The following is a 27799-nucleotide window of genomic DNA, read 5'->3' as shown; positions in this document are numbered from 1 at the left end:
ACATGCTGGCTTTGCTGTAAACGGATGTCCTGTGATAAATATGCTGAGCCTAGTTTCTATTGTGTGCCCGTTAAAAGGAATTTTTTTTTTTTGCGTAGGTTGTATGGTGTTTGTATTGCAAGTGTGTTAAGCTTGAAGAAAATTCAAAACCCCAGGACCCAAACTCACTATTTCTGACAACTGTGAAAAGTGTCCAAAGCCCTGGATCAGGTCCTTCTTTACCGTAATCCTAATAAATCTACATCACTTGTGAAGGAGATGTATGTAACTACATGCTTTGAAGATGTTTCCCTAATCTTAAAGGGTCCTTGGAATGGACGTGCCATGCAGTATTTGGTGTGAACTGGAGCTGTTTAGACTGCATTTGAAGGCAGGCATCTACTTACTGAGATAATTACAAACCTAAGAAGCTATTATTTGTTGTTGCAGGTGCTTGTTGCCAATAATAATAATAATACGGCAGTCAGTGTTAATTCCACACTCAGTCTGCAATTCATTCTTTGTCTTGTTTTTGTGTGTGATTTTTCCTTTTTCTTTTCCTTTTTTTAAACTAGCAATGCAAACACAGTCACCTATTTAATCAGAGTCTGTTTGACCGAGTTGAGTGCATAGATAAAAGGTAATCAAATTAAACTCCTGGAATACTTTGGGGCAAATCAGTAGGAACAAGATACAGCTTTGAAAAACTTGTTACTACAGGTGTTATCCTTTGAGGGGATCCTGTTGGTCTTTTGTCTTTGCCTTTTGTTAGTAAGTTGATCTGCAGTGTTGTGGATGAGATGATACCCAGTTAATAATAAATGCTCATAAAGTGACAGTAGAGATGGCAAAAAGTCTTTTTCTTTTCCTTTTTTTTTTTTCCCCTCTTTAATGGAGAAAATGGGATAAGAGTCTTAGGGTGGGGTGGGAATTGTTTGAGGTGCTTATGGCTTATGCTGGAAGGGAAATTGTCATAATGGAAACTGAAAAGCAGAGTAACTCCAAGATCTGGTTTTGGGAGCAAGCATGTTAATATTTCTGTGGGTGTCTTTGGTACAAAAAGTAGGAGAGAACTTGTGAAACTTGCTTGATGACGTTTCCCAACTCCATCCTCCTGTGTTGGAACAACATTAGACTAGAACATTAGACTGAATGACAATAGCTGGCATAGTCAAACAGATTCAGAGGTAATAGCATGAAGTGAATTTCTGCACTAATAGGAATTTCTGCTCAGCATGTGGAAATAAGAGGAGAAAGATTTAATGCATTGGTTATCTGCCTTGAGTGTACCAGCAAAATAATGCAGCCAAGAAAGGTGAAAGTTGTCCCAGGATGCAGCAGCAAAGCATTTTCATTAGATTTAAAGGTCTGTTTAAGATCTGTTATGTGAGGCATTGATGAGGCTCCACATCAGAGCGTGCTTCTGCGTGGCAAAAAGTGCACGTTCAAATGGGAGCTGATGGACAAGCAAGAGGCAAGAGGATCAAGAGAATGGAGGGCCTGTCATGGGAGAAGCCTCAGGTTTGGCTTGCTTGGCTTCTAAAGAAGCCCACATGTTGGAATTTTCTAGGGAGAAAGTTCATGTGATACTGGAAATACTGTAATTTTGCTGTGCTATAGCATGCCTGATTTCACTATTAAAATAGTATTACTTCCTGGAATACTGCTGTGACAATATTTGATACAGATCGTAGTGATGGTGATTATTTTCATTGTTGTTTATGTATTTCTTCCGTGTTTCATTCCAAAATTGCAAGGTGATCAGCGATATCAACTTGTTTTCTGAAGATTGTACTCTGCTGGAAAGCGTGGTAGAGAGGATTAACCTTATTCAGGATCTGTTGAGTTGGATACAGCATTTTTGTGTGTTCTCTGGTGATGGTGGCCAACTACAAGCAATCTCTTAGTGCATCCCTGGGTCAGGAATGAAAGCTTTATTTTGGATCAGTAAGAATTGTGTGGAACACAAACTGCAGGAAGAATACTGTAAATCTGTTCTTCATTTCATCGTGCCTCTTTAATGGCTTTGGAAGAGAAAGGAGAACCCTGCTCAGCTTGATGTTCCTCAGTTCTGAAGGTGGTTGACTGACCTGTTTTTGCTGGCAATGTTTCCCTGCTGAGTTTCTCTTTGGTTTTATTTAAACATGTGGACTAGACTGATAGCTTGATGAAGTGACATTTGATCATGCAGCTGCAGATAACTTTTTTAAAAACTTCTGCCAGAGGGAGATGGTTTCCAGATAATGTTTGCAGCTCTTCACTCAGTTTTGTGTTGTGCAGGGCTCTTTGTCCTGAAAAATTCCATCCATGAGGCTTAAGCATACCTTGTTTGGAAGTATCACATGCATAAGAAGCGTAGTGTGTGGATAGCTGCTCCTCATGATTTGCTTAATCTTCTTCTGCAGTGAATTAAAAGTTGATATGACAATAAAATAAACCAATCTTTTCCTTCCAGGCAGTTTAAGTCTGGGCAGCACAAATCCTTCCCAGTAAGATCTGGAGAGAGCTGGACTTGGTCCCTTTATATGTGGGGAGCAACTAAACTCCCTGTTGTTATAAGGCTGTTCCTTCTCTACCAGTCCCCACATCTACAAAATCCAGCTCACTCAGGGACAAAGACAGTACTGAGTGAAGCGAAGCCTTGTGCATTTTCAGGGGACGTGTTCCATAAGCCTCTGTTTCATAGCTGCTATTGCAGTAAAGATTTCTCTTGCCCTCGGATAGAATGAAATGTATTAATTTACAGAACAGAGCAACAGTCTTCATCAGGCTGATCCAGAATCTGAAATGTGTTCAAGAAGGAATACAGTGTGTGTATGTGGGGGTGGGTGCAGATGGGGGGTGACAACTATTAGAGCTGTAAAATCATGAGTAACTTGAGAGAAGGAGATTAAATGGTGTCTGTGCCTCTGCTGTGGTGTACTATTTGTAAATGAATTTAGATTAGAAGCTAGTGAGGTGTGATCCTTTATCTTGAATTTTGGAATCGGATTTAACTACTTCATGAGCTTGACTCCAGAGCGAAGCATCACATACTGCATCTAGTATAAGTGTCAGCAACCTCAACTGTTGAAATTTGCACTTCGTGCTTATTGTGTGTGTTCTCTTTTCAGCTGCTCTTGGTGTACAGCAGCCGTCGCTGCTTGGAGCCTCTCCTACAATATACACCCAGCAGACGGCATTGGCAGCAGCAGGCCTCACTACACAAACACCAACGAACTATCAGCTCACTCAGACAGCTGCTTTACAGCAGCAAGCTGCAGCTGCAGCAGCTGCCTTACAGCAGGTAAAGAAAAAGGAGCATTTGCTGTTGACTGTATGAACTTTAATGATACAAAACAGTGGCTTTGTCAAGCTAAAGTATCCAGGAGAAAAGCAGAATGGGAAATGATGAACATTGCAGTATAAACCTGTTTAAAAACCAGTGGGATTTTAAGTCTACAGTTATCAATAATTGTACTAACCTGTGAAGGTGGGAATTTTGGCTGTGGAGGTGTTGACTTTTAGCTATGGAAAGCCTTTTGGGAAAAGGAGTTTTGCTGCACCTAAACTGAGATTCTCGAGTTCCAAGTATCTTCCATCACTATGTGTATCCTTAATAGCATTTTGCATTATTTCATACTGTGCCCTAGATACTATATAAGGCTTAAAAATTGCTGATTTTAGCTAGAAAGAGTACATCAGAGACCACTCTAAAGGCTAAGAATATTTGTTATGGAAGTAGTCTCTGTTGATACTGTTAGCTATGTTTGTATTAGAATGGTTAAATGTAAATAGTTTCTGTCTAAAAGTTGCTTAGCAGATAACCTGTATTTGGTATTAGTGGGTTAATAATACTTCCTGTTTATGAGATATTTTGCTTTTATCTGTTTCAGCAATACTCACAACCTCAGCAGACTCTCTATAGTGTACAGCAACAGGTTTGTCTGATTCTTACTGTGTACATCACCAATAGTTTTAAAAATAATGTTGGTTGTGTGTCTTGTAGGATTTGTCTCCGAAATCATCCTCATACAGGAAGTTGTTAAAAAAACTAATTTTTTTTTGTAATGAAAGAGAGCTTGAAGTTCATAAACTTGGAGAGACGTATCCAGAATGGAAGCCTGCCTACCTTCATGCAAAAAGGAAATTTAAAAATACATACTATTCCATGTGTACACGATTCCTGCTAAACTTTGCTCTAAACAGGGCCGTGTATTTTAACTGCTGGAAAGATGCTGTCCAAAAAAAGTTCCCTTTTCTGTTTTGTTTTTTTTTTTTTTATGGTCTTTGAACTTAACAGGATTTTGAAAAAGAATAAAAGGACATGGAAATTACAGGCCTAAGCTTCTCCAGCTGCCAAAACTTTTTTTTGGTATTGCTATTAACTTTCAGTTACAAAAAACCCAGCATTTCTGCTTATTGAGTAAACCTGGATTATACAATCTTAAAATTAACCACATGAGCACAATCTTAATGCATATGCAAACTTCTGAAATGACCAAACCCCAAAGGACTATTAAGTGACTCAGATTAAGCAAAAACTCTTACTTGTAAAGAGGAGGTAAAATTGTACAATTTCCTTAAGCATATAAAATTAATTTATAACTTTATTTATTTTAAGTTGCAGCAACCTCAGCAGACCCTTTTAACTCAGGTTAGTTTGGTTTTATTGTTTGGTCTTCATCCCCAAACACAGATAATGCAAGAGTGCAAATTTGTGACGTCTTGGGTAGTTTAATCTGTAAAATGAACTAATATAAATGGACATTTTATTGGTACAGGTTTATTTTATCCAGATGTTAAAATATGCATAGCCTTGGTTTCCAAAATTAATAGCAACCACTTTTCCTTAATCTTGAAGGGCTTATGTCTGTTGATTACATTATAATTTTTTTTGGTTTGAACTTCAAGTGTTCAGTAGTTTTGCAGTAAGTAGCAAACTGGGAAAATCTTTCTCTCCTTTGAGAAGGAATTTAACTTTCCGTGTTAACAGTATTGCAGTATGCACATAGGTTTAGAGAATCTCGCTGAGCTTGACAGGTTTAAAACATGCAACCATTTAACACACTGTAAATTGCTCTTGTTCGGTTTTCACTTAGCCTTTTCAACATGCTTTAAAAAAAATGTAAAAATATGTTACTTGATTTTATTATCTTACTGTGTTCTGCTTTTGTAAGAAGGCAAGCACGTGAATTGTTGAGGTAGGGAAGGGTTCGTGTTGGCTTCAACCTTTACTGACTTCTGACACTACAGTTGGGATATAAATGGAGAATAATCTCTAAGTGTGTATTCCTGGCAAAGTTAGGAACTTGTCTCCTCTTCAGGCCCACTGTGCAAGTTACCTGTAAAAAATAACACAGTCTTTTTTTTTTTTTTTTAATAGACAATGTGTGTATTGGGAAGCTGACTTTTTTAAAAGAAAGGGATAAACAAGGCCAGTCTTCATTCAAAGTAGAAAAAAAGTCATCTTAAAAAAACCCAAACAAACAAAAAACTTCCACCTTCTGAAAATCTCTATTCAGAATAATTCCTTTAAAGACATTTTAAACTCGTGTCTACATGAGTACAGGAAGTGTTCGTTGTAGGTATGTCAGCTGGTTACAAGATTTATAGTTTGCTTTATTTTGCTTACAGCCAGCTGTTGCGCTACCTACCAGTCTTAGCCTGTCTACTCCTCAGCCGGCAGCCCAGATAACTGTTTCTTATCCAGCACCCCGGTCAAGTCAACAGCAAACCCAACCACAAAAGCAGCGTGTCTTCACTGGGGTAGTTACTAAACTGCATGATACATTTGGTTTTGTGGATGAAGATGTCTTTTTTCAACTTAGGTAAGGTGTAAATACCTGCCTGCAGATGTACTCTGTGATACCCTCGCTAAATAAAAAGTTCAGATTATTGCATTCTAATTCTGTGACTGCACTGATTGTGCCTGCAGTTAATATGTTTTTTCTGTTAATGCTGAAAGTCAGGTGGTCAAATAAGTTAATAGACACTAGATCGGAGTTCTTCTGTGTGAATTTTTTTAGTTCTTTAATGCAAAACCCAGAGAGAAGGCAATAAACTCCTTATAATATGAAATCATAGCATTTGTGGGTGATTAAATGCATATAACTTACTATCTGCCTATCTTAACTCGGTACTGTTTAGGGAACTTCTCCTTTGGGGCCAAAAACAGAAATTAAATTCCTTGGCATACTCCAAACTGAAGGAGATACTACTTTCACTGAATTTGGGGGTAGATGCTGTTTCTGTAAGCTTTTTTTTTAATGAACCTTGTCTACTTTCTCCCAACTTTAAATGTAACTTGCAGATGTAGAACTAACTAAATCAGACTCTCACAATACATTTTCTGTAATGTTTACAGTGCTGTTAAAGGAAAGACACCTCAGGTGGGTGACAGAGTTTTGGTAGAAGCTACTTACAATCCTAACATGCCATTCAAGTGGAATGCACAAAGGATCCAGACACTTCCAAATCAGGTATATGGGGTTACCCAGTCTAACTTGTACTGACCGCTGCCGTTTTAAGCTCACTCACAACTCGTTTTCTGCTGTTAGAACCAGACGCAAGCTCAGCCATTACTGAAGACCCCTCCGGCAGTTCTTCAGCCCATCGCACAGCAGACTGCATTCAGTGTTCAGGCACAGCCACAGCCACAGTCCTTGTTGCAGGCACAGATATCCGCAGCGTCCATCACACCTTTGCTTCAGACACAGCCTCAGCCGTTGCTGCAGCAGCCACAGCAGAAAGGTGCTCCTTCAGTGCACAAAGTTCGATGTGGTCCTTCTGGTGCTTAGCGTGTGGTGATATTTTGTTGTTAGTCTTATGGAAAGGACCCTGTAGAAATTTCAGCTTGAATATGTGTCTGCCCGCAGCTATATGCAAGGCACATCGCCTGCAATAGCTCAAGAACCACCTGGTTAGTGAAATCCCCGTGGATTCCTGTTCCTATTAAGATCTCATAATCTGAAAACAAATTCAATGTAACTTTTATTCTGACGCTTTCACAGACGAGTTGGGGAGTTGAAAGTATTAATGGCAGTGTAGTTCTTCAGCACGTTCTGTAGTGTTCAACAAGATCAGGTTTCACACAGTTGTGTTGTTGAAACTCTTATTTCTATATTTGTCTTTATTTCAGTTAGCCAAGTTGGCATTTGAGAGAAGAAACAGTGCTGAACATGGCAAATCTAAAACAAAGGTTATTGTGGGGTCGCTTGAACTTTGAGTGGCTGAAGAATCAGTAATAGGATTGATAATAAAAATAAAATTAAAACTTGTCTTACCCACAGTAAAAGCAAGGGGAGAAGATCTTAAGCTATCACCTGAGCAGAACTGTTTTGCATAAATGCTTATTGCAGTCTAATTAGTCCTAGTTGTTCATTGGTGTTTAGTAATGTTGGCTCCAGTTACAGCCAGTTGGTTAAATGTCTTGAGACAGCAAAAGTATGTGCTGGGGGACTGATACAGCAGTATAATAAACTGATTTAAGAATAATTTTTCAGGAAGCTAATTGTTTTTACCTATGAATAGTCTCAAAAATGAGTTTTAAGTTTTCTTTAGTTCAGTGAGTAGGTAGTATATCTGTCTTAAACTACTTTTTTAAGAAAAGGCTTAGCTATTTACTGTGGTAGCTTGTATGTGCTTAGATTATATTAACTTCCATTTTAAGATAATGCTTTGAAACCAGTTTCACTTACAGAGTCTCAGTTCACATCAGTGAAGAAAAGCACAGGTCTCTTGAGTTTCTTGGGGTGGATGTTATTCATAGATTCATTTGACTCTAGAGTTACTTTAGAAAATGTAAACGACTGTAAAGCAGCAATGTTTGTTAAGTGTAGATAGTTGCCCCCTATTATGTATTGATCTTGTAAATTTTTTTCAGGTGGTTTGTTACAGCCCCCTGTTCGTCTAGTTTCACAGCCACAACCAGCTCGAAGATTAGACCCCCCATCCAGATTTTCTGGGAGGAATGACAGAGGAGGAGACCCTATGCCAAACCGGAAAGATGACAGGAGGTACGTTGTAGAGGAGTAGACTATAATCAAAGCATTCCATGAAGACCTGTCTTCAGAGCTGAGCTTCTTGCTCCAGTGTGAGTTGGTTGATACGCGCAAGTGGCTTTACCGTTAGATACTAGTGAAGAGTTCTTGTCTATCTGAAATGAAGGAATTCCATAGTCAGTCTCTTTAGAAAAGAGACAGTGTACTGAAAACGATGAGGAACTTCTCCTCTCCTTTTTGTGAGTCATCTCTGGCAGGTCTAGCTTCTGTTGGGCTAGAAACCGTTTTGTGTTACCAGCATGCAAAAATATTTGTATCTTATATGCATTTTTTAAGTCGTGAAAGAGAACGAGAGAGACGTAGGTCCCGGGAAAGATCACCCCAGAGAAAACGCTCCAGAGAGAGATCACCTAGACGAGAGAGGGAGAGGTCGCCTCGAAGACCACGACGTGTTGTTCCTCGTTACACGGTTCAGTTTTCCAAGTTCTCATTGGACTGGTATGTTTATAGTGCCAGATGTTTACCTGCATTTCACTTCAATTGGGGGCACAGATTACTGTGAGCTCTGTCAACACATGTGTGTAGTGAGTGTTAAATGATGATCTTAGCCATTACGTGTTTGATCTTTCTTTAAAGTTGAGAACCTTGTATGATAAACTTTTTCTGCGTTCTTTGTTATTTTTGAATGCTACTGCAAAATACCTGTATAACCCTGTTGAATAGATATTCCCTAATACAGGCATCTTAATCAGATGAGTGTTTCGTAGTTACTTGTTTTTAAACTTCAATCCATGACACTATGTAAAATTTAAAGAGTAATATATTTAAGTTAGTATTAAATATACAACGGTTGTATTTACAATTAATGTATCTCTTAATTATGTGCTTTATTAATGATTCTTCTGTTGCTGTATCTTTTAAATAATGTTGTTTATTTCAGCCGTAGCTGTGATATGATGGAGCTGAGGAGGCGTTACCAGAACTTGTATATCCCAAGCGATTTCTTTGATGCTCAGTTTACATGGGTGGATGCTTTTCCTATGTCTAGACCATTTCAGCTGGGAAACTACTGTAATTTCTACGTAATGCATAGAGAAGTAGATCCTATAGATAAAAACGCTTCTGTCCTTGATCCACCCGATGCTGATCATCTGTACAGTGCAAAGGTTTGTACGGGTTTCCAGTATTAAGACTATTCATTAGAAAATTTTTTTACCAATAGGGTGAAAAAGTGAGTATAACTGAAAAAATATTCTACGATGATTTGAGCAAGATACAGCATTTTAAACTTCTCAGGAAACAGCTAGTGTGTAAAGCTTGAAGAATCATGACTGAAAATCAGTTTGTTTTTTTGTTACTAGAGCTGTCCTAAATCTTGATTTTGCTGAGGTGTCTTCCATTCTCTGCACCCAGTTGCAGTGATCTGATGATAGGAAAGAAAGCCAGCTGCTGTACAATCTCTGAATGTATTTCTTAGGCAATTCATTCTGAATAGTTGATCGAGCCCTTTTGTTTTTTTTCCCCTTCAGGGGCCCTTTCTGTGCAGTTTGTGCTCTTCTGTTTAGTGATTTTCTTCTTTCATCTCATTATTTATTATTTTGTTGAAAGTAGATTGGGCATATTGGGATTATCTGAATGTCAAAAAATGCTGCATCAGGGGCTGTAATGATACAAAAAAGACCTCAGTGTCAAAACGTTTTCCTAAAAGCTGTTCCATTTGAAAGCTCTTTAATGAAAATAAATCCGAGATTTCTAGGTCAATCTATTTTAGAAGTATTTCCTGTTAAAGACAGAGTTAGAAACAAAACTGCCTTTAACCCCTGTATTTTTCAGAAAGACTTTACTTGCCTTCTGTGTATAAAAACTTTGAAGCCTTAGCTCAAGTATTGGACATACTGTTTTTTTCAGTCTACTGATGCAGAGCAAGGGCTCTCTTTCAGAAGGTTAAGCTTCAAAATATATTCAGTAACTGAGGAGTAGCATCCTGTTTCATAATATTAACCTGTTCAGGATATAAAACAACCTTGTTAGATATGACTGGGCTAACGGGATGCTATGAGGATGCAGATGAATGTGTTGGTCAGTTTTCTTGTGATTTGTGACAAAATGGAAGGAGTCAGTTACTGAAACCAGAAACATACTCAGTGTGCTTCTTGGTACAGGGGATTTGGCATGTGGCGATAACATATGAAGCATGTTGCTTTTACATGCTTTCAGTTTATTTTTTCCATAAGATCACACATTGCATCCATATAGGACAGAAGGAGAGTGGTCCTCGGCAGACATTTTAACACTCAGTTCTCCGATTTTATTTTACCTTTGCTTGTTTTGATTTTTTTTTTGTGGCATTAAGGGAAAAGTACTGGTATGTATGTGTTTGCAAGTTGTGGTCATTGTTTACCAGTCATAGTGGGAGACCTTCACAAGACTGATCTGACTTACACAACAGGTGATGTTGATGGCTAGTCCTAGTATGGAAGATCTCTATCACAAGTCATGCGCTCTGGCTGAAGATCCCCAAGAACTTCGTGATGGATTTCAGCATCCTGCTAGACTTGTAAAGGTAAATATGCTTCCATGCCAGACACTTTTGGCAATAAAGGTTGGTTATAGAGCTTTAAAAAATTTCTTGGTAAGGGAGGAGTTTGTAGGCAGCTAAATGATGCCTTCGTTTTTCCTCTGAAGGGACCTAGGTTATATGTCAATTCTTTTCCAGTTTATAGGAGCTCCATCTTCACTGCTTTCATATTCACTGCTTTGTTCAACTTAAACAAGCTATTTGGAGAAACCTACGTTAATTATATAATAACTTTGTTAGGGTTTTTTTTACAAGCACTCAGACTTTCTTTTTAAGGGCTCAGCTGTGAAAAGAATGCAAACGAAGCAACAGTTAAGTAACCGTTGTATTAAGTGGAATTTAACCACTGTTAAACTGAACAACCTGTAAGTGCTACGGTGTTTCAGGACAACACAGACTTGATTTCCAGTTACACTCCATCATCTTAAAGCAAATGGGAGTACTTGAATTTATAGATGTAATACTCTTGTGGTCTGGTCTTTTGTAGCTTTGCTTTATCACTCTTAAGTGACACCATTTAAATTAGTATCTTTTTGTCTTTTGTGTTAGAAAGCTTTTATTTGCAAAGGAACAAGCCTACACCAATAAAGAAACTTGATGGAAAGTCTTGCAAACAAGAATGAGTGATGATGTTTTAAACCTATTCCATTTCTGAAATAATCTGTGGAAGAAAATAACTGAACTCTTTCTTGACTGACTTTCGTTTTCAGATTTCAAAATAACGTGAGAGTTTACTCACGGATTTCAGTGTGTGTGCTGTGAAATAATATTCTTTGTGCTTTGGGAAAATGACTCTTTACCCCTAGCAGGGGAACATTCAGAAGACTCTTTTTGTCTAGTTTTTAGTGGGTATGAAAGGCAAAGATGAAGCTATGGCTATTGGAGGACACTGGTCCCCATCACTGGATGGACCTGATCCAGAAAAGGACCCTTCCGTGCTGATAAAGACGGCTATCCGTTGTTGCAAGGCTCTTACAGGGATTGACTTAAGTGTATGCACACAATGGTAAGTACTGTACTGCAAAGCAAAGTACACTGTAGTAATACTTGTCTGTTACCAGGAGTTTGAAAAAAAGATGGAAAAACCTCTTTTTCTTTGTCGGCTGCTCTTGGTAGTGCAGGTAAACTACTCAAAGGATGTTCTGTTTTGTTATAAGCTTGATTGGTGCCAACTGTGCTGAATACTGCATTAAGTACTAATTAAAAACTCTGGATTTATTTTGACATGTTATGCTGTAATTTTTTAATGAATGTGCGTTGAAAATATTTTTCATTTTGTGCATAGCTGAAGAAGATCGTCAAGAGAACTTCATTTCATTGTTCTTTTGTTATAAATAAATAGCCGTTCGTTATATAGCCATATTTTCTCTTGATCAGTTTTTGTCCTGAGTTAATGCTCACTGCAGTTTTACTAATACCAGGAAAGTCTATTGTATGCTAAATTTAAAGTGTTTCAACAACTTTTATTTGCTCATTAAACCTATGTGTGCTAAACAACAAGTTATCTAAAAAGAATTTTGTTGGTTTTCCTCCTTTTCAATTGTGATACCTTTTTACAAATGTGCCAAAAGAGAAAATATGGCTTCCATAATTTTTTTCTTTAGATAAACTTCAAGGTCTTGCAGCAAAGTTTCTTTACTTGATGTGCTACAAGTGATCTAGGCTCTTTAAAATGTATTGTAGAATTTTTTTTCCAACATGCTTCTTCCCTTGCAACAGGTACCGTTTTGCAGAGATTCGCTACCATCGCCCTGAGGAGACCCACAAGGGGCGTACAGTTCCAGCTCATGTGGAGACAGTGGTTTTATTTTTCCCGGATGTTTGGCATTGCCTTCCCACCCGCTCAGAGTGGGAAACCCTCTCCCGAGGATACAAGCAGCAGCTGGTCGAGAAGCTTCAGGGTGAACGCAAGGAGGCTGATGGAGAACAGGCACTGAACGCTAATCCCTTTTTCTATTTCTGCTTCTCACAGGCACAGGAACACAGGCACAAAATGCACACCACATACTACACAACATACATACATAGGAGGAACATAACTGGTAACAATGACTGGTAAACCAGCTTTCAGCAGTGTAGTGAATGTTGGTTTTTATTTTTATTTCAGCTAGTTCACTAACTTTAAATGTGTATGCTGATATCACAAATGGAATTTAAATTGTGCTTATGATGCGCAGAAAATTTTTTATCATAGACGTAGTTGCTGGAATCTGGGACCAGTTGTTGAGTGAGATGCAGTTTATGAATAGCTGTCTTTAAACATTTTGCCATTTTCTAAAATTTCTAAATTCTCTCTTGTGGCCAGTTCTAATTGTGATATTTGAAATTGAACAAACGTTAGTCTGAAACATCTGAATTTCAGGCCATGTGGCTGATCAACATCTTGGAATAAGGGAAGGTCTGACTGAACAAAGAGTAATTTGGGGGATTTAAAATCTGGGGGAAGATCACACACTGTGTGGTTAATGGAGACCAGCAGTGTCTGTGTAACCCCGATATTCTTTGTGGTGTTGCTTATCACCCTTTTGTGTTCCACAGATCTGGCTTGTATTGGCTGAGTGGCACTGTGATCATTTATAAAGTGGTAGAATGTGTGTGTGAACTTGTCTAAATAATAACTTTAGGAGAAGACTATCTGAAACAGTTGTGACCTTGCACAGATCAGCAACAGAATTTAAAAAATAACTGAAATGCTTTCCAGCTTTCTGAATGATAATTTCTAAATTTTGTTTGTCAGGACGAAGAGGAAAAGGATGATGGGGAAGCTAAAGAGATCTCTACGCCTACGCACTGGTCTAAACTGGATCCCAAAACGATGAAGGTAACTAACATTTTTCTTAAAATTGATTCTGTTGTATGTTTTCATTTTTAAGGCACGACCCAAAATACAGCTGTACTTTCCCTTAACTGAGCAAAAAGCTTCAGTAGTGTCTTATCTTCCTTGCTGATTTTATAGGTATTGGATGCGATATCACAGTGTACAAGTGTGACTCCTGATTTTAATAAGTGAATACAGCTAATTGAAACTGTTCTGAACTTTGTACAATTAAAGGGTACCACATATGATACACTAACTGGAAAATGAAAGTTCTGCAGCAATCTGGTTATATCTACTTGCATTAAAAAATGTGGGGTCTAAAATACTTTAATGTTAGTTTAAAAAGGCAATAATTATCAAAAATATGTCAGGAGACGTAATAAAAAGTTTCCTTGAAAGGAATAAAAGTAATAAACTATTTCACTGTAGTAAAATCCTTTCCCTGCCCTTGTGAAAAGTTTCTCAAAAAGGGGTTCTTTGAGGAGAACGCAACTTTAAATGTAATGTGTCTTCTATATCAGTAAACATTAGTGGTTTTTCCGTGCAGATTTAAAAAAATACAGTTGACTTTTCAGTGCTCTTAATTTTACTTTGCCGTTTCTGCTAATCAAATGTTTTGCAATGTCACTGGTTGATACCACTTACAGAGCTTTTGTTTACCAGGTAAATGACCTTCGCAAAGAATTAGAAAGTCGAACCCTTAGCTCTAAAGGACTGAAATCTCAGTTGATAGCTCGACTGACAAAGCAGCTGAAAGTAGAGGAACAAAAAGAAGAGCAAAAGGAGCTAGAGAAGTCTGAGAAAGAAGAGGAAGAGGAGGAGGATAGGAAATCTGAAGATGACAAAGAGGTTAGGTTTTGTACATACTTGATTTAAGTCTTATTAAATACACATAAACACATAAAATATTATATATAAAATTTGTATAAATATATATTAAGTATAAAAAGTACAGGAGTATGCTTAGTTGTGTTGCGATTTTGTAGTTCTTGGCTGACTACTGGGAACTCTTGCTGTAACTTGAGCTGCTGAATTGGAACGAAATCTTGGCAAGTTTGAATTTCTTTATATCAGCAAAGCCAGCTGAAATGTGCAACTGCACTAAGGGTGTCTGAATTAATGTCAGACCTTCGATGTAAGGAAAAATCAATCCCAAACTCCCAAGAAAACCTATGCTTGAGAACAGGTGAACACACTTAACAAGATCTTAACTTCTTAAACCTACACGAAAAGCAGCTGCTTAGTTTTATTGGCTTTCAGTGGCATACAAGCCTTAGGGAATTCTTGTGGAAATGGGAGAAGGGCAGGTTCCAGTCTGTAAAAGGTTATCTCTTCATGTGGCTAATGGTTGCTTAGGTTTGTTTTCCCTTATTATGAAGCTTTAATTTTTGCTTCTGGATAAACTTCTGTGTATTGAAGTTTCTCAGTTTTGCATTTGGTAGTTTCAGTACTACCTAGTCTGTTTTGCTATTTCATGAGGATAAACAAGATCTGTGCAATAAGGCCAAAGCTCAACCACAGAAAAGGGGCGTAAATGTCTGGAGAATGTATTGTGTGTTAGTTGCTTTTAAACCTGCCTCTTTGTGTATTACCTGCTAACCACTATGGGATGATTTGAAATTTTATATATCTGTGTAAACCTTGTTGAGGGAGCAAAGGCCATGTGCTTGCTAATTCTGTCGGCTGCTGCCTTCTCCCACAGCTTGGATGGGCTTCAACTATCTTGGGGTTTCTTGCCACAGCTTTCTTTAAGATTAGGGGAGGGAGCTTTGATTGTGCTTGCTTTTTTAAAAAGCACAAGCTCTGCCATGACTTCTTTCTGTACTCGTAAGACTTTAATATTTCTCTCTTGGCAATCAGTAAGCTGCTTGGTATTTTACCTTTTTTAACCTTTTTTTTGATTTGCATCGGTTGTATCTATAGAGAGTGCATTTCCCATAATCAAAAGAGCCGTGTAAATTGTCACCTGGTAATTGTTAGAGCTATGTTGGATATCTTTGGGAAGATGATGTATGAAGCCTTTACTCTTCCTATGTAAGGAATAAAACAACTTATTGTACAGCTCTAAAAACACCCCTGAACAAACAAAAGACCCCTCGGGAGCATTGATTCCTTTGCTCGCTTGCATGCCATTTCTTGAAGTGAATTAGCTTTGAGTCCTTCCAATGTTGAACAAACATGCTGCAGTTAGTTAGCACTGTAAAATATTTGGAAGGTGCTCACTGCTCTGTGGGCTAAACAACACTGCACGTCCTGCTTTGTGTTGCTCACATTTCCAGTTGTCTTAGGCAAGCGTTGGCAGTGACCACAGTATGCATTCTGTAATTCTAGTCCGTAACTTCTGTCTGTGTTGCATTCAGCAGCTTAGACTTTCCTTCACCTTCTTCAAAGCAGTGAGTCCTAAAAACTAATATACAGACTGAAACTTAAGCTTTGGTATATGCTGTTATGGGAGTGGTTTTGCCTCTTTTTAGGAAGAAGAAAGAAAACGTCAAGAAGAAATGGAACGTCAGCGGCGGGAGAGAAGATACATCTTGCCAGATGAACCAGCAATCATTGTACATCCTAACTGGGCAGCAAAGAGTGGGAAGTTTGACTGTAGCATTATGTCTCTTAGTGTTCTTCTGGACTATAGATTAGAAGATAATAAAGAACATTCCTTTGAGGTAATTTAGCTGTGTTACTTACAGTTAGCCATTCTTGTTTCTTTTTAGTTCTACGTGATAACTGCACTATTCTTAAATTGTAGAAGTTTATGATAGCATGGCAAAATAAAACTTAGTTAGTTTCTTTGTGCAATACCTAGAAAAAATTGTCCAGTCTTCGATACATGGTTTACAATAGCAGTATAGTCACTATAGGATACCCAGAAGAAATGCGCATGTTTTCAGGTATGGAACTGAGTTTATAATTTATACAGCTAGTCTAGGTCCTAAACTATTGCAGTACAGAAAAGAAGCATTTCTATAAAGTTGTTTAAGGTTTCCATATTCAAACCAGATAATAAGAAATCTGACACTACATAAAATTCTGACATGGTGAAAGTTGGTAAGATAGCACCTCATAGCTATTTATCATAAGTGTACAGATTTTTTTAATACATATTTTAAAACTTTTTGTCAGTTCTCTCTTCATTCTTCTTTATTTGCAGGTATCATTGTTTGCAGAACTCTTCAATGAAATGCTTCAGAGAGATTTTGGTGTCAGAATTTACAAAGCACTGATTTCTCTCCCAGAGAGGGAGGACAAAAAAGACAAAAAAAGCAAAAAAGATGAGAGAAAAGAAAAAAAAGAAGAAAAAGATGATGAAACAGATGATCCAAAACCTAAGAGGAGAAAATCTGGAGATGATAAAGACAAAAAAGAAGATAGAGACGAAAAGAAGGTCTGCAGCTAGCTTATATGAAGTACTATCCTGTCTGGATCAATATTAAACTGTTTCTATTTGAATTTTACTTTATTGCTTTTGAAAATTCAGGTCTTGTAGTGTTAGTTAACCGTTTTGACTCGTTGATCTATTCTAAAAAATTTTATGGCTGTATTTGGGGGTATTTTAATATTTATCTATATCCCATGGATTTGTATTTTGTTTTTTTAAGTGACTAAATACAAACATGCAAATTTTGAATGAATGGTAGTGAGGTTTTTACTTTCCTGGTTTTTAGTTCTGACTGGATAAATTTTTAGGAACTTTTGTTACAGAGGGAAGATAAAAGGAAAGATGATTCTAAAGATGAAGAAGAAACTGAAGATGACAATAATCAAGAAGAATATGATCCGATGGAGGCAGAAGATGCTGAAGATGAAGATGAAGGTATCTTGAATTATGAATTTTGTGGCTTTCAGAAATTTTTTTTATTGCCACTGAATATGTTCTGTCAAGCTGGCGAATGCACTGGAACAAAATTTAAAATTGCATTATTAAACTAATTTTATTTTAGTAATTCTGACCAGATCTGCTTAAACTGTAAGTGCCTTTATGCTAGGCATTGTATAAACATAGTTAATATAAACTAGCTGTGGTACTCAAAGTAAGGCATGCATATAGAAGTGGTTTTATTTTTTTCAGAATGCAGACCACTCGCAACTCCCATTGAAGTCAGTAGGAGATGTGAGTATTCAGCACCTCTGAAAAACCAAGCCACTTTTAAGTGCCTAACTTCTTATTCCTCAGTTCTGAAATGTCATACTGTTTTTATTAAGCCAGAATGTAGTGTGGGGTGCTCTTTACATGATGTTACGAGGAGTTGATTTCTGTTTGGGTGGAGTTATGTTTGCCTGAAGAAATGGGGAAAGGGGCTGGGGCACTTTTCTGTCACCGGTGAGCAGCAGTAGTCCTCTTTCTCTGCTCAAGAGGTTCAGAAAGCCGTAAGACGTGGTGTATGTTTTTGGTTTGTACTACTTTGGGGTTTTTGTCCTTTTGTGGAGAGTTTTCGCTATAGGTGTGGGTTTGAACTGCTTAGATATTGCAGTCCCAGTATTTTCTAACCAGCGTTTTGGCAGAGTACTGCACCAGCCTTAAAAAAATTGGTGCTGATCTGTAGTTTCCAAAATAACTTATTTGCTTATAATCTGGCTGTGAGAGTGCCCTGGGCTTGTCTGTTCTGTACAAGTGCTGCTCCTTCCCATAATCTGTCCTTGTGCCATTCCCAGTCAGAGGTGCTGAGAACAATCCAACATGCCATGGAGGTGCAGGAGAAAGCTATTGGTTCTCAGAAACGTGTTGGCAAAATTAGACAAGTGTTGTGATACATAGTTTTTTTCCAAAGTTTTCCTCACAAGAAAGGTGAGCTTAAAGCTGAACTTGGCACATGATTCTCTGACCAAAGACTTGCACATAAGGTACAGAGCTGCATGCTGTAATCCATTCCTGCAGTTGTTGTATTCCTCTTTCTCTCTTGATTTTTAGATTTCGTTTTACTGTACTGTCAAAAAACCTGCAGTTTGTAATTCACATCTAATAAGCGATGTGATCTGTAACTTCTTGGAGAATCTAAATCATAGGATCGGTAACGTTTCACTCAGACATGAGTATAAACACATGCTTTTAATTATGTAGTTGATAAGGTTTTTATGATATAAAATATTTCAGAGTAAATAGTACTGATTTTGTCCTAATAAGAATAACCATAGCTGAATGCAGACTCTGCCAAGCCTCATTAGGGAGAATTGCACTAATTTTCTGCACACCACTTAAATAGATGGTGATGTTGGCGGAACTCATTCTGGCCTAGTTAGCATTTGTTTAAGCTCTTCTATCCTGTGTGTGTGAAACACATGCGGGGAAAAAGAATGACAAATGTTAAAATAAGACCAGAGAAAAATAAAAATTTAATAGGACTCACTTAAGTGCCATTTCTTTTATTTTTCAGGGAAATATATTAATTTCTTATATTTGGGGGTTTATATGAGCTTTTCTAATGAACATGTGTATTCTAAGATAATAGTTATAGAATCATTTGCTGTGGGTATGTTGAATTTTCTTTCTGTTTTACAGACCGGGATGAAGAGGAAATGAACAAACGGGAGGACAGAAGAGAGGGAAATAGGCATTGTAAAGAGAGGTCGTCTAAAGATAAAGTAATTAACATCTTTCTTAACAACTACATATAACCTTGTTAGAGGTGTCCTAATTAGAGCTTAACTTTATGTTTATTATAAGACCTATTTGCACTCTTGGATTGCTTCAGGACTTCTGCACTGAAAATTAAGTGTATATAGAAGTTAGGGAACATGTGACAGCTTTGGGTAGGGTGCTCACAACCTATTTGTACTTACATTTCAAATTTCATTGGGTGAAAGCTGTTGGAAAAACCTTCTTACATGAGATACTGATGTGTCTGATGAGAAAAGGAGCAGCTTAGCTTGATTGATAAACTGGCTTTTCAGTTGTGAGCTTGAAATCATTATGTGATGTTTTTACATCCCCTTGCAGGAAGATGGATGTTTTTTGCATCATAGGGCCGATAGCTTGCCTCCACAGTTCAGATTAAGGGGCTGCATAAGTTTGAGTTGTTATACTTAAACTGTCTTTATAAATGCTTTCTGATTCTCTTTTTATTTTTTTCTTCAAGCAAAAATAGATGTAGGAATAGGAATAGTGGGAAAACACAGTCTGCAGAACTGCTGTAGCTGTGAGAGCTGGATGCTCCCTTGTTAAATGTTCATGGGGATTTCACTTTGAAAACAGCTGTTCAGTAAAACGTGTTTGAGAGGAGAAGGGATGTTTACTGTTATTTGTTTAATTAGGTTAATTCTTCAAATTTTTGGACATATTAGCATGAACAAAAGGAAAGTGTGTCTACCAGATGTTACTGTCCATTGTGCTGTAATTCTTCTAAATATTTGAAAGATTACTTGTTCTAAACAGCTTGCTTATTTTTGAGCTCAGTAGGTAAATGCTAGATATTAATCACTTGACTGAAAGTAACAATAAAATGAACAGAGGAGTACTTTTGTTAACTGAAAAGTTTACGTGTTTATGGAAAAATGATATTTTAACTTCCTAATGATCCCATAATGAATTTTCTGTAGGAGAAGGACAAGACGCAGATGGTAACTGTTAATAGGGATCTTCTGATGGCTTTTGTTTATTTTGATCAAAGTCATTGTGGATATCTTCTGGAGAAGGACATGGAGGAGATACTGTACACTCTTGGACTACACCTGTCACGTGCTCAGGTTTTGTATAGTAATAGAAATCTCTTTAAAAAGATTACAGAAATGCTGTAAGCGGGAGGAATATAGTTTAGCTTCTGAAGGTTGTTGCTTACATACTTGATCCCTGATTTTTATGTAACCGCTCCATATTTACAATGAAACACTAGTTTAATCTTTTCTAAATTGTCTTGGAATGAAAAGGGGACGTTTGCAGCTCTTAATATGCCCATATTGTATAGGTAGCTTTTGTCTCAAAACTGTATCTTTTTCCCTAGCTTGTTTTTATTTTAAGCCCCAGTATGTTAAAGTTCAAAAAGTTGTGCAATTTCTTTAAGTTTTCCAGTTAAAACATTCTTGTTCAGGTAATACAGTTTTTGTGAATTAAGTAACACCGTATTTCTTTCCACGGCTCTGTTTTAGGTCAAGAAGCTACTTAATAAAGTAGTGCTTAGAGAATCTTGCTTTTACAGAAGACTAACAGATACTTCTAAAGATGAAGAAAACCAAGAAGAGTCTGAAGAGCTACAGGAAGATATGTTAGGTGGTATTACTTTTTTTTATGCCACAAACTTTCAGAGAATTGTTTCTGTGCGAATGATAATGAGAGTTCTGAGATATTTGCTGTCTTCCAGAAACTAATTCAGGTCTGCAGGGAACCTGCCAGTTTGGAAAAGTAGATCTTGGGCAGTTCATAAATGACAGTATTTCTGGCTTCCAGCACATCTTGTTGCATCTGTAGGATAAATCTTAATATCTTGGAACAGAAAGGAGGACCGAAGTTAATGCTGAATATTGATGAACAACATGTTTCATTCCCAGCAGTTTTGCAGTCAGGAGGATCAGTGCTATAGGTAGTAGAACAGAGCCTGATTTTTTGAAGACAAATTACTGCAGAAAGGAGGCATAGAAGAATGCCATGAAAGGGCATGCTCCCTTTTTTGGGGTAAGGGGGGAAATACGGGTAAGGAGGGAGGAGAGAAATATGAGGGATAGATCAGCAACTTGAATCTGTATTTTAGGAATTTATTCTTTTAAGAAGTTTTTGAGGTTGGTCACTAGAACTGAAAAATGACAGAATGATTATTTCCTAATGCTGCTTAATCTAATACAGGAAACAGATTACTGTTACCGTCGCCAACTATAAAGCAAGAATCAAAAGCCATAGAGGAAAATGTCGGCCTCATTGTGTACAATGGAGCTATGGTGGATGTTGGGAGCCTTTTGCAGAAGCTGGAGAAGAGTGAAAGAGTGCGGGCAGAGATAGAACAAAAGCTTCAGTTACTGGAAGAAAAAACAGGTGGGACATTACTTTGAAGGTGGGACTTACGTGGATGCAAGACTTTCTAAGTAGATAAACCAATTTGAGTAATATTTGTGATCTAAATTCCATAGCTATTTGCTTACCATAAACTTCTGTTTTCTATTTCCCAAGCCCTTTGAACTTGCACACCAACGGTTGTTGAGTACCATTGTCACCATGCTGAAATGCTTTTCTTTTTTATTCAAACTGAATGTAAGACTTCCAAATGTAGTCAGAATTGAGTATTATCAAATTATAATGCAATGCAGTTTTTAATGTTCTTTAAAATATTAGTAGTTATGGTGTTGGCATGTAAGTGGAATATTAAGATACAAAATACACAGCGTTGGAAGTGACAGACTCTATTTTTTCCAAAGATGAGGATGAAAAGACCATACTACAACTGGAGAATTCTAACAAAAGTCTATCTACGGAGCTCAAAGAAGTGAAAAAGGACCTTGGCCAACTGCAAGAAAATTTGAAGATCTCTGATGATAAAAATTTGCAATTTGAGGGTCAGCTGAATAAGACAATCAAAAATTTAGCTACTGTTATGGATGAAATACAGAGTGTTCTTAAACAGGTTAGAATTGTTTAATTCCATTTTTTATTATTGTATGCAAGCTTCCTGTAGACTAAGTTATCACAACAAAAACTTCAGAATAAAAAAGAATTTTCACATGAATTCAGGGCAGTAGTATCTTAATGTATATATATAAAAGATGTTCAATGTGATACTGATTATTTAAAGATATATTTTTTCTGAGCTTGAAACACATGTACTTGACTTAAATGTTAAAAAAGGTATAAATATTGATGTAAATATCAAACCATGTTGATGTTTTCCTGTCCTGATCTTGTCCATCCCCAACACTCCAAATCTGCTCTTCTGTTTGATCAGTAGGAGTAATTTTTCAAGGCAGAACTTAAGTATTTCAACTTACGTAGGGGTATTTTAGTAAAATAAATTTTAAGCAAACCACATAATGCTCTAGAGCATTTCTATCCCTGTAGAGAAAGATGCTTCTATATTCCCTAGGAATGCTGTGGGGGCCTGTTAAGTAAGGCTGAGAAGTAGGTTTTGAAGGCTACTGAGTGGCAAACTGGTACTAGGAGGGAGCCTTGCTTCTATCTACTTCTGTCTGCAGAAGTCTTTTGAAAAGACAATATAGTATCTAGAAAAGCTCCAAAAATAAAACCACACACACACAAAAACCTAGAAAACTTGACAAATGTTAGAACTCTTTTTTTCCCTCCACCTTGTAGGATACAAGTGCTGCATCATATAAGTCACTGTAGCTTATTAAACTGGCAGTACCTTGCAGCTGTCTGTCATCACTATTGTTACGCAGTCCTGTGCTTCACTACGTGCTGTAGACCTGCTACTCCACCAGAACCAGCTGCTGAAGGCACTGCATAACCCTCTTTTGCCATGCAAAAAGCTCAGTTAAATAGCCCTGCTCATTCTGTCTGGTATTTTTGAGATGAAAATGGCTAAGCCTAGTGTTTTCAGATGGCTTTGACCAATGTAAGTGTTTGTTATGGTAAATTATTACTGTAATGGATTTTAAAAAAACTGTTTACACTTGCTCTTTAAATAAAAGGAAAAACAAAAAACAAAACCCAAACAAAAACCCAAACGAAACACAAGGAACCAGCAGAAAAACAAACAAAACCAAAGCCCAACAATCCCCTAGACCTTTAGACTATAAAGTGAGGCATCTGGGGATGGTTTTTTTGTGTTTCTCTTCAGAAGTGCATAAGTCACATTTAATTTCTGACCCCCTCAACTTTTCAGGAAGATACTGGAAATACAAATTGGTTCTGAGTAAGATACCAGTTCACATAGTATTTAAAGTTGACACCAAACAGTATCTTTGTCTTATGCTGCTTCATAGTTCACAGGAGAAATACCACTTCTGGAATTCATGTTATCCTCTCCCTTTTTTCTTTTAAAGGATATTGTGAAGAACGAAGATAAAGATCAGAAATCCAAAGAAAATGGAGCAAACGTATGATAAAACTGCTGCTGTTTAGAAGAATGGTGTTACATAATGTAATATAAGTCACGATACCAGAATGTATGGGAAGTGATGCATGTTTGATTTTAGTAGTATAAATATCTTAGTTCCAAAAGATGTATAAAGTTTTATGAATGTGAGTGTCTGCTTCTGAAGATTACTTGTAATTCTTAGCATTCAATTTGAGACACTCCTCGAGTGAAAATAATTTTGCATTGCAAAATGTTTTAGGATGAACTTTGTTATAGTTTTAACCCTAATAAAGTTCATCAACGTAATGACAGTAGCAAGTATTTAATTACCAAATGTTTTTCATTAAAGTCTAGTGAGATCAAATTTTTCATTATTTATAGAATTGCCATTTTTAGGTTTTTATTTTTATTTCGGTCTAATTAGTCTTTTTAAATTCAAATATAAATCACAAGATAGCATGCTGCTTAATTTTGCAAGTAAAGATTTTTTTTTTTAAAAAAAAGCTTCTTGGATTTTTTTTTTACTTGTCACAACTTTCTTTTCCCTTCCAAATATAGCTTTCTTCCCCAAAGCTGCTTGTATTAAAGCCTCATAATATACAGTAGTTCAGATGAGTTAAGAAAGCAATAGAAACCTACCAAAATACTGGTAGGGTTGTGAGATTTATATGAAAATACATGGGCCTGTTTTAAATGTATGTCATTTGTGTTCCTTTAATTGTTCTTATCTTTGGATTAATATATATGCTCCTTTTTAATAAAAAAAATGCAGTGTATTAAAATGTATGGTTGGATACCAGGCCAGTAGATGTCAGAATAATGCCTTACATGGAGAAAAAGCTACCATTGTAAGCCACCTTTAATTAAATTTGGACTTCTTTCTTAATATTTCTTCATTACTTCAAATACTTTAGTCCAACAAAATGATGGATACACAAGTATCAATATTCCACATTGTAATTGCTAAGGAGCAGGACACAAGTTGGATTGTTGGAAGTGGGTAAGATTGCCTTCCTTTGTGTTCAGAAATCACTAGAGATCTAGACTTAACAGTTAAGGTGACATCATTGTCAAAGGCAATTTATTCAAAAAATGTGAAATATAAACAATTGTATTTTGGTGCAACTTCCAGGAAAATTAAGGGGTTTGAAGGTTGGGACAGGAGTGTTTTCTTACAGAAATGGTTAATTTTAGCAGACCTTTCCTTTTTTAGCCTAGATGTCCTAGGTAACTAAATACCTGTTAGGAGAGTCTAAGTGCCATAATATGTATGAATAACCTACATGGAAACTCATGTAGCTTCACTGAGATACACATTAAAATGCCTGAATTTATGTTCAAAAGAGTCTAAGCTGGTGCTTTTATCACTTACCTTTCTTGGCTCTTTTGGAGCTAGACAAGTAAAATATCTTTTTATTAAAATAACATGCATAAGCTTCCCCCTCATTCATCTCAGTTGAGTCACTGTATAATAACTGTTCACACTAAAGTAGGAAGTACTATAAAAACACTACTGATTGCATATAAGTACACAGAAAATGCATGCTTTATGAATTAAGAGATAACATCTCATTGGAATGATTGAGGATGGTGATAATTTAATCTTATCAAAAGCGTTATCTGTGGTGTACAGATGTTGTTAACAAATTCTTTTGTAATCAAATTATATTTTTCACCTTTACCTTTGTACAAATTGTTGACAGCATGTTTCATTTTTGACGTTGAGCACACTTTATTTAAATGGACTTGAAAGGATTGCATTTGAAATACTTTGTTCATGAGTTTTCAGCAGTACCTGTGAACATACGAGAAAATAATTCTAGAATTCAAGGTAACATCTTAGGCACACTGAAACATCTGTTGAAATATTTTGCTTGAGTGTTTTTACCCTGAACTGCTGAGCTGAAAGCAGTTGTCACAACAACCAGGCCTCATCTCGTGTTTCAGTGAGTGGCCCTGTGAGATAGTTGCTAGAGCGATACAGATTTTTACAGTATTTAAGAAAAAGAATATTTGTTAGAATGAGTGTAATCTTTCTCTGTATTGCTTTGATGTAATAGTGTTTCAGATACTATGTAGAGTCTGCATTTATGTTGGAAAGGAAATTAAAAGGGTAAAGAATAAAGGAAAAAAAAAACCAAGGAAGAGTTTTACAACCTCCACAAAGCTTGACCAGTCTCCTGAAGCACAACTAATCTGAGGAAGAAGGCACCTCTACAGACTGTTATAAGTCACTTTACCAAACAGCACAAGGTTCTGTATATACACAGTATCAATGCTGGTCATTAGCTAAAGCTTCTTGGTAATATTCCCAGAAATATAACTAATTGTTAAGAACATTGAATAGAGTATCAGTAATGGAGGTTTGGAGAAGCAATCTTCTGTCAGTTTTAATTTATGAATGATGTTTTTGTATTTCCTGACCATACTTCCCACCTCATGGGCTTTCCACTTCTAAGTCTTTCATTACGTATCCGTTGCTGGCGAAAGGCTGGTAAAAGGGAGCCAAAGTTGGGTCTTACTGCTGCCTCCACGTCCAATTTGTTTGTAGTTTTAAAATCATCATAGATTCTCTGTGGGAAGTAGTAAATCTCAGACTGCCTTGTTCTGTACAGAACCAACTGCTACAGCAGGCCAGTAAATGGAATCTGATCTCAGTTTATAGATTATTTCCCTCTTCTTTTGTGTTTTGTCTAGTATGGGGGAATTAATGAATTAAACCCTTACAAAGTGACATTCAGACTTGTGGACGTCTCTGAATACAGCTAGAAAGAAAGTTCCGAGTGATACATCTGCATGCAAAATGGTCTAGAATAAAGCAGACTCTCTTGAGGCTCCTTTGCTTTTGCTCTGGTAACAAAAAGGCAGAAGTATATAGTTTCAGTGCTACATAGAAACAGCAGCAAATAGACCAACAATGAATTTTTGCCAAAGTTTTCTGAAGCGTTGAGGATTGCATGCGGGATAATGAAGCTGCCCACAGCACTTGCTGCATGTTCTACCACGATGAAGACATGGAACGTTTTCTTGACTCACCCAGCGCTTGACGCTTGTGCCTGTAGCGCCTGGGCACTGCTGCAGAATCACTTCCCAGCTGTTGCTTGCTTTATCCGGTGTCCTCTGGCCCAGTCTGTGGCGCCCTGAAGTGTGCAATGGAGAAGCTGGAATTCTGTCTGGTGCCCGTGGGTTTCCACAGATCCAGCATTTACAATTGAGTTGTTTCAGAATCTAACAATATGAAGCTTAGTCCTTTAACATAACATTTTTTCAATGTTTAACTGCTTTGAGAGAGATGAATGGCTTTCAGGCCATCTTTCTGCCGAGTAATGTACTGTGTGAATATCTGTTTGAACTTATGTAACACAGTTAACTTTCCCTGATAATTTTATCAGGAATGTGCACAAAACGTGTTTTTTCTCTTGCTTCTCTGTAATCTTTGTGTACCCAGGTCAGGTTCTTACCTTGAATGCATTTGTTCAGTGCAGTTTATATTTAAAAAATTAAATATAAAATAATTCATTTTGAGTGACTTGAGTTTTATGGCCACCAATAGATTGCAAAATGTGTAGGTAGCACAGTCGATACGCTTATGCTGATATTTTCCAGAAAGCAGAAAAGGTTCAAGTAGAAATTGAACTGGGACTTATATATTGCCATGTAGTGCGACAATAAAAATGGCATTAATAATGAATACCTCTACTCGGCTATCAAAACTGCCAGTGTTTTCCCACCAGACTTTCATGTTTCTGCATACTGGGTCTCATTAGAAGTATTGTATGAAAGTAGTTACAGTAAAAAGCTCTAATAACAAAATGTATTGCTTTCAAACAAAAAAAAATTTCCTTTTTTATTCATCCACTATATAATCCATGGAATCATGATACAGAGTATAAATTTAGAGTTTTGGAACATACCAAATATTGCCTGAAGTTGTATGTGTTGTAGGGTTTTAACTGCAGTTAGGAATATTGCTTTGTAAGAATCAGTATCTTTTCAGGTGTGATTCTGTAATCCTGCAAGCTGTGGTATCTAGCCCAGTGTTAGTTCAGTTCTCTTTATTCTTCTCTCTAAAGTGATAACAGAATAGTGGCACTGAGTAATTTTGTTTGTTGCATGCTGCAGTTTGATTTTTTTTGGTGCAGGGTTATGAGGTTAAACTACCAGAGTTTTTCTTTAGTACCTGCAGTACTTCACTACTCTGGGACCATTTACAGAGCATGTTAAACCACAGGTGCATGTTGAAATACTTTGTTGATTGAAATTGTTGAAATTGTTCGGTGATGTCCTTCTATTTAGAAGGAATGGTCTTTTCTTCCATATCCCCCCCCACCCCAGCCTGAGGAAGGAGCTCACGTATAGCTTTTATTCTTGCTGATAACTTGGTCTGCAGTGTCAAGGTGTGTTTGTGTGAACTTCCAATAGGCAAGCAATCTCCCAGCGTGGTGAGGTCTGACCGTTTCTTTGTGGGAGGCAAATGATATGGTCCATG

The 27799-nt window shown here is 37.1% G+C and overlaps 1 protein-coding gene and 1 non-coding gene across 6 annotated transcripts in view; both read left to right on the top strand.

Annotated features, from left to right (window-relative positions):
* The window catches only part of CCAR1 (cell division cycle and apoptosis regulator 1), a 31654-nt gene extending 4825 nt beyond the window's left edge, over positions 1-26829 (top strand). For 2 of the 5 annotated variants that reach the window (XM_074874264.1, XM_074874260.1), the window contains 24 exons: positions 3093-3265; positions 3855-3899; positions 4583-4615; positions 5596-5789; positions 6326-6440; positions 6519-6711; positions 7844-7976; positions 8298-8459; positions 8902-9127; positions 10411-10524; positions 11379-11545; positions 12259-12469; positions 13277-13360; positions 14021-14206; positions 15832-16023; positions 16509-16742; positions 17060-17171; positions 17427-17468; positions 18855-18937; positions 19892-20038; positions 20438-20558; positions 21129-21314; positions 21695-21900; positions 23276-26829. In XM_074874264.1, coding sequence (XP_074730365.1) covers positions 3093-3265; positions 3855-3899; positions 4583-4615; positions 5596-5789; positions 6326-6440; positions 6519-6711; positions 7844-7976; positions 8298-8459; positions 8902-9127; positions 10411-10524; positions 11379-11545; positions 12259-12469; positions 13277-13360; positions 14021-14206; positions 15832-16023; positions 16509-16742; positions 17060-17171; positions 17427-17468; positions 18855-18937; positions 19892-20038; positions 20438-20558; positions 21129-21314; positions 21695-21900; positions 23276-23335 — 3419 coding nt within the window. In that variant the 3' untranslated portion in view covers positions 23336-26829. The remainder of the gene's footprint in view (positions 1-3092; positions 3266-3854; positions 3900-4582; positions 4616-5595; positions 5790-6325; positions 6441-6518; positions 6712-7843; positions 7977-8297; positions 8460-8901; positions 9128-10410; positions 10525-11378; positions 11546-12258; positions 12470-13276; positions 13361-14020; positions 14207-15831; positions 16024-16508; positions 16743-17059; positions 17172-17426; positions 17469-18854; positions 18938-19891; positions 20039-20437; positions 20559-21128; positions 21315-21694; positions 21901-23275) is intronic. The other 3 variants (XM_074874261.1, XM_074874262.1, XM_074874263.1) reach the window with 3 other exon arrangements.
* On the top strand, positions 11161-11224 carry LOC141946252 (small nucleolar RNA SNORD98). Its single transcript, XR_012629773.1, has one exon. It is a non-coding gene; the product is annotated as a small nucleolar RNA SNORD98 (small nucleolar RNA).
* Positions 26830-27799: the final 970 nt, after the last annotated feature.

This window comes from Strix uralensis, chromosome 7, assembly GCF_047716275.1.
Source record: "Strix uralensis isolate ZFMK-TIS-50842 chromosome 7, bStrUra1, whole genome shotgun sequence".
NCBI lineage: Eukaryota > Metazoa > Chordata > Aves > Strigiformes > Strigidae > Strix > Strix uralensis.
Note: the sequence above shows the minus strand (reverse complement) of the source record. Positions and strands in the feature narration are given on the sequence as shown.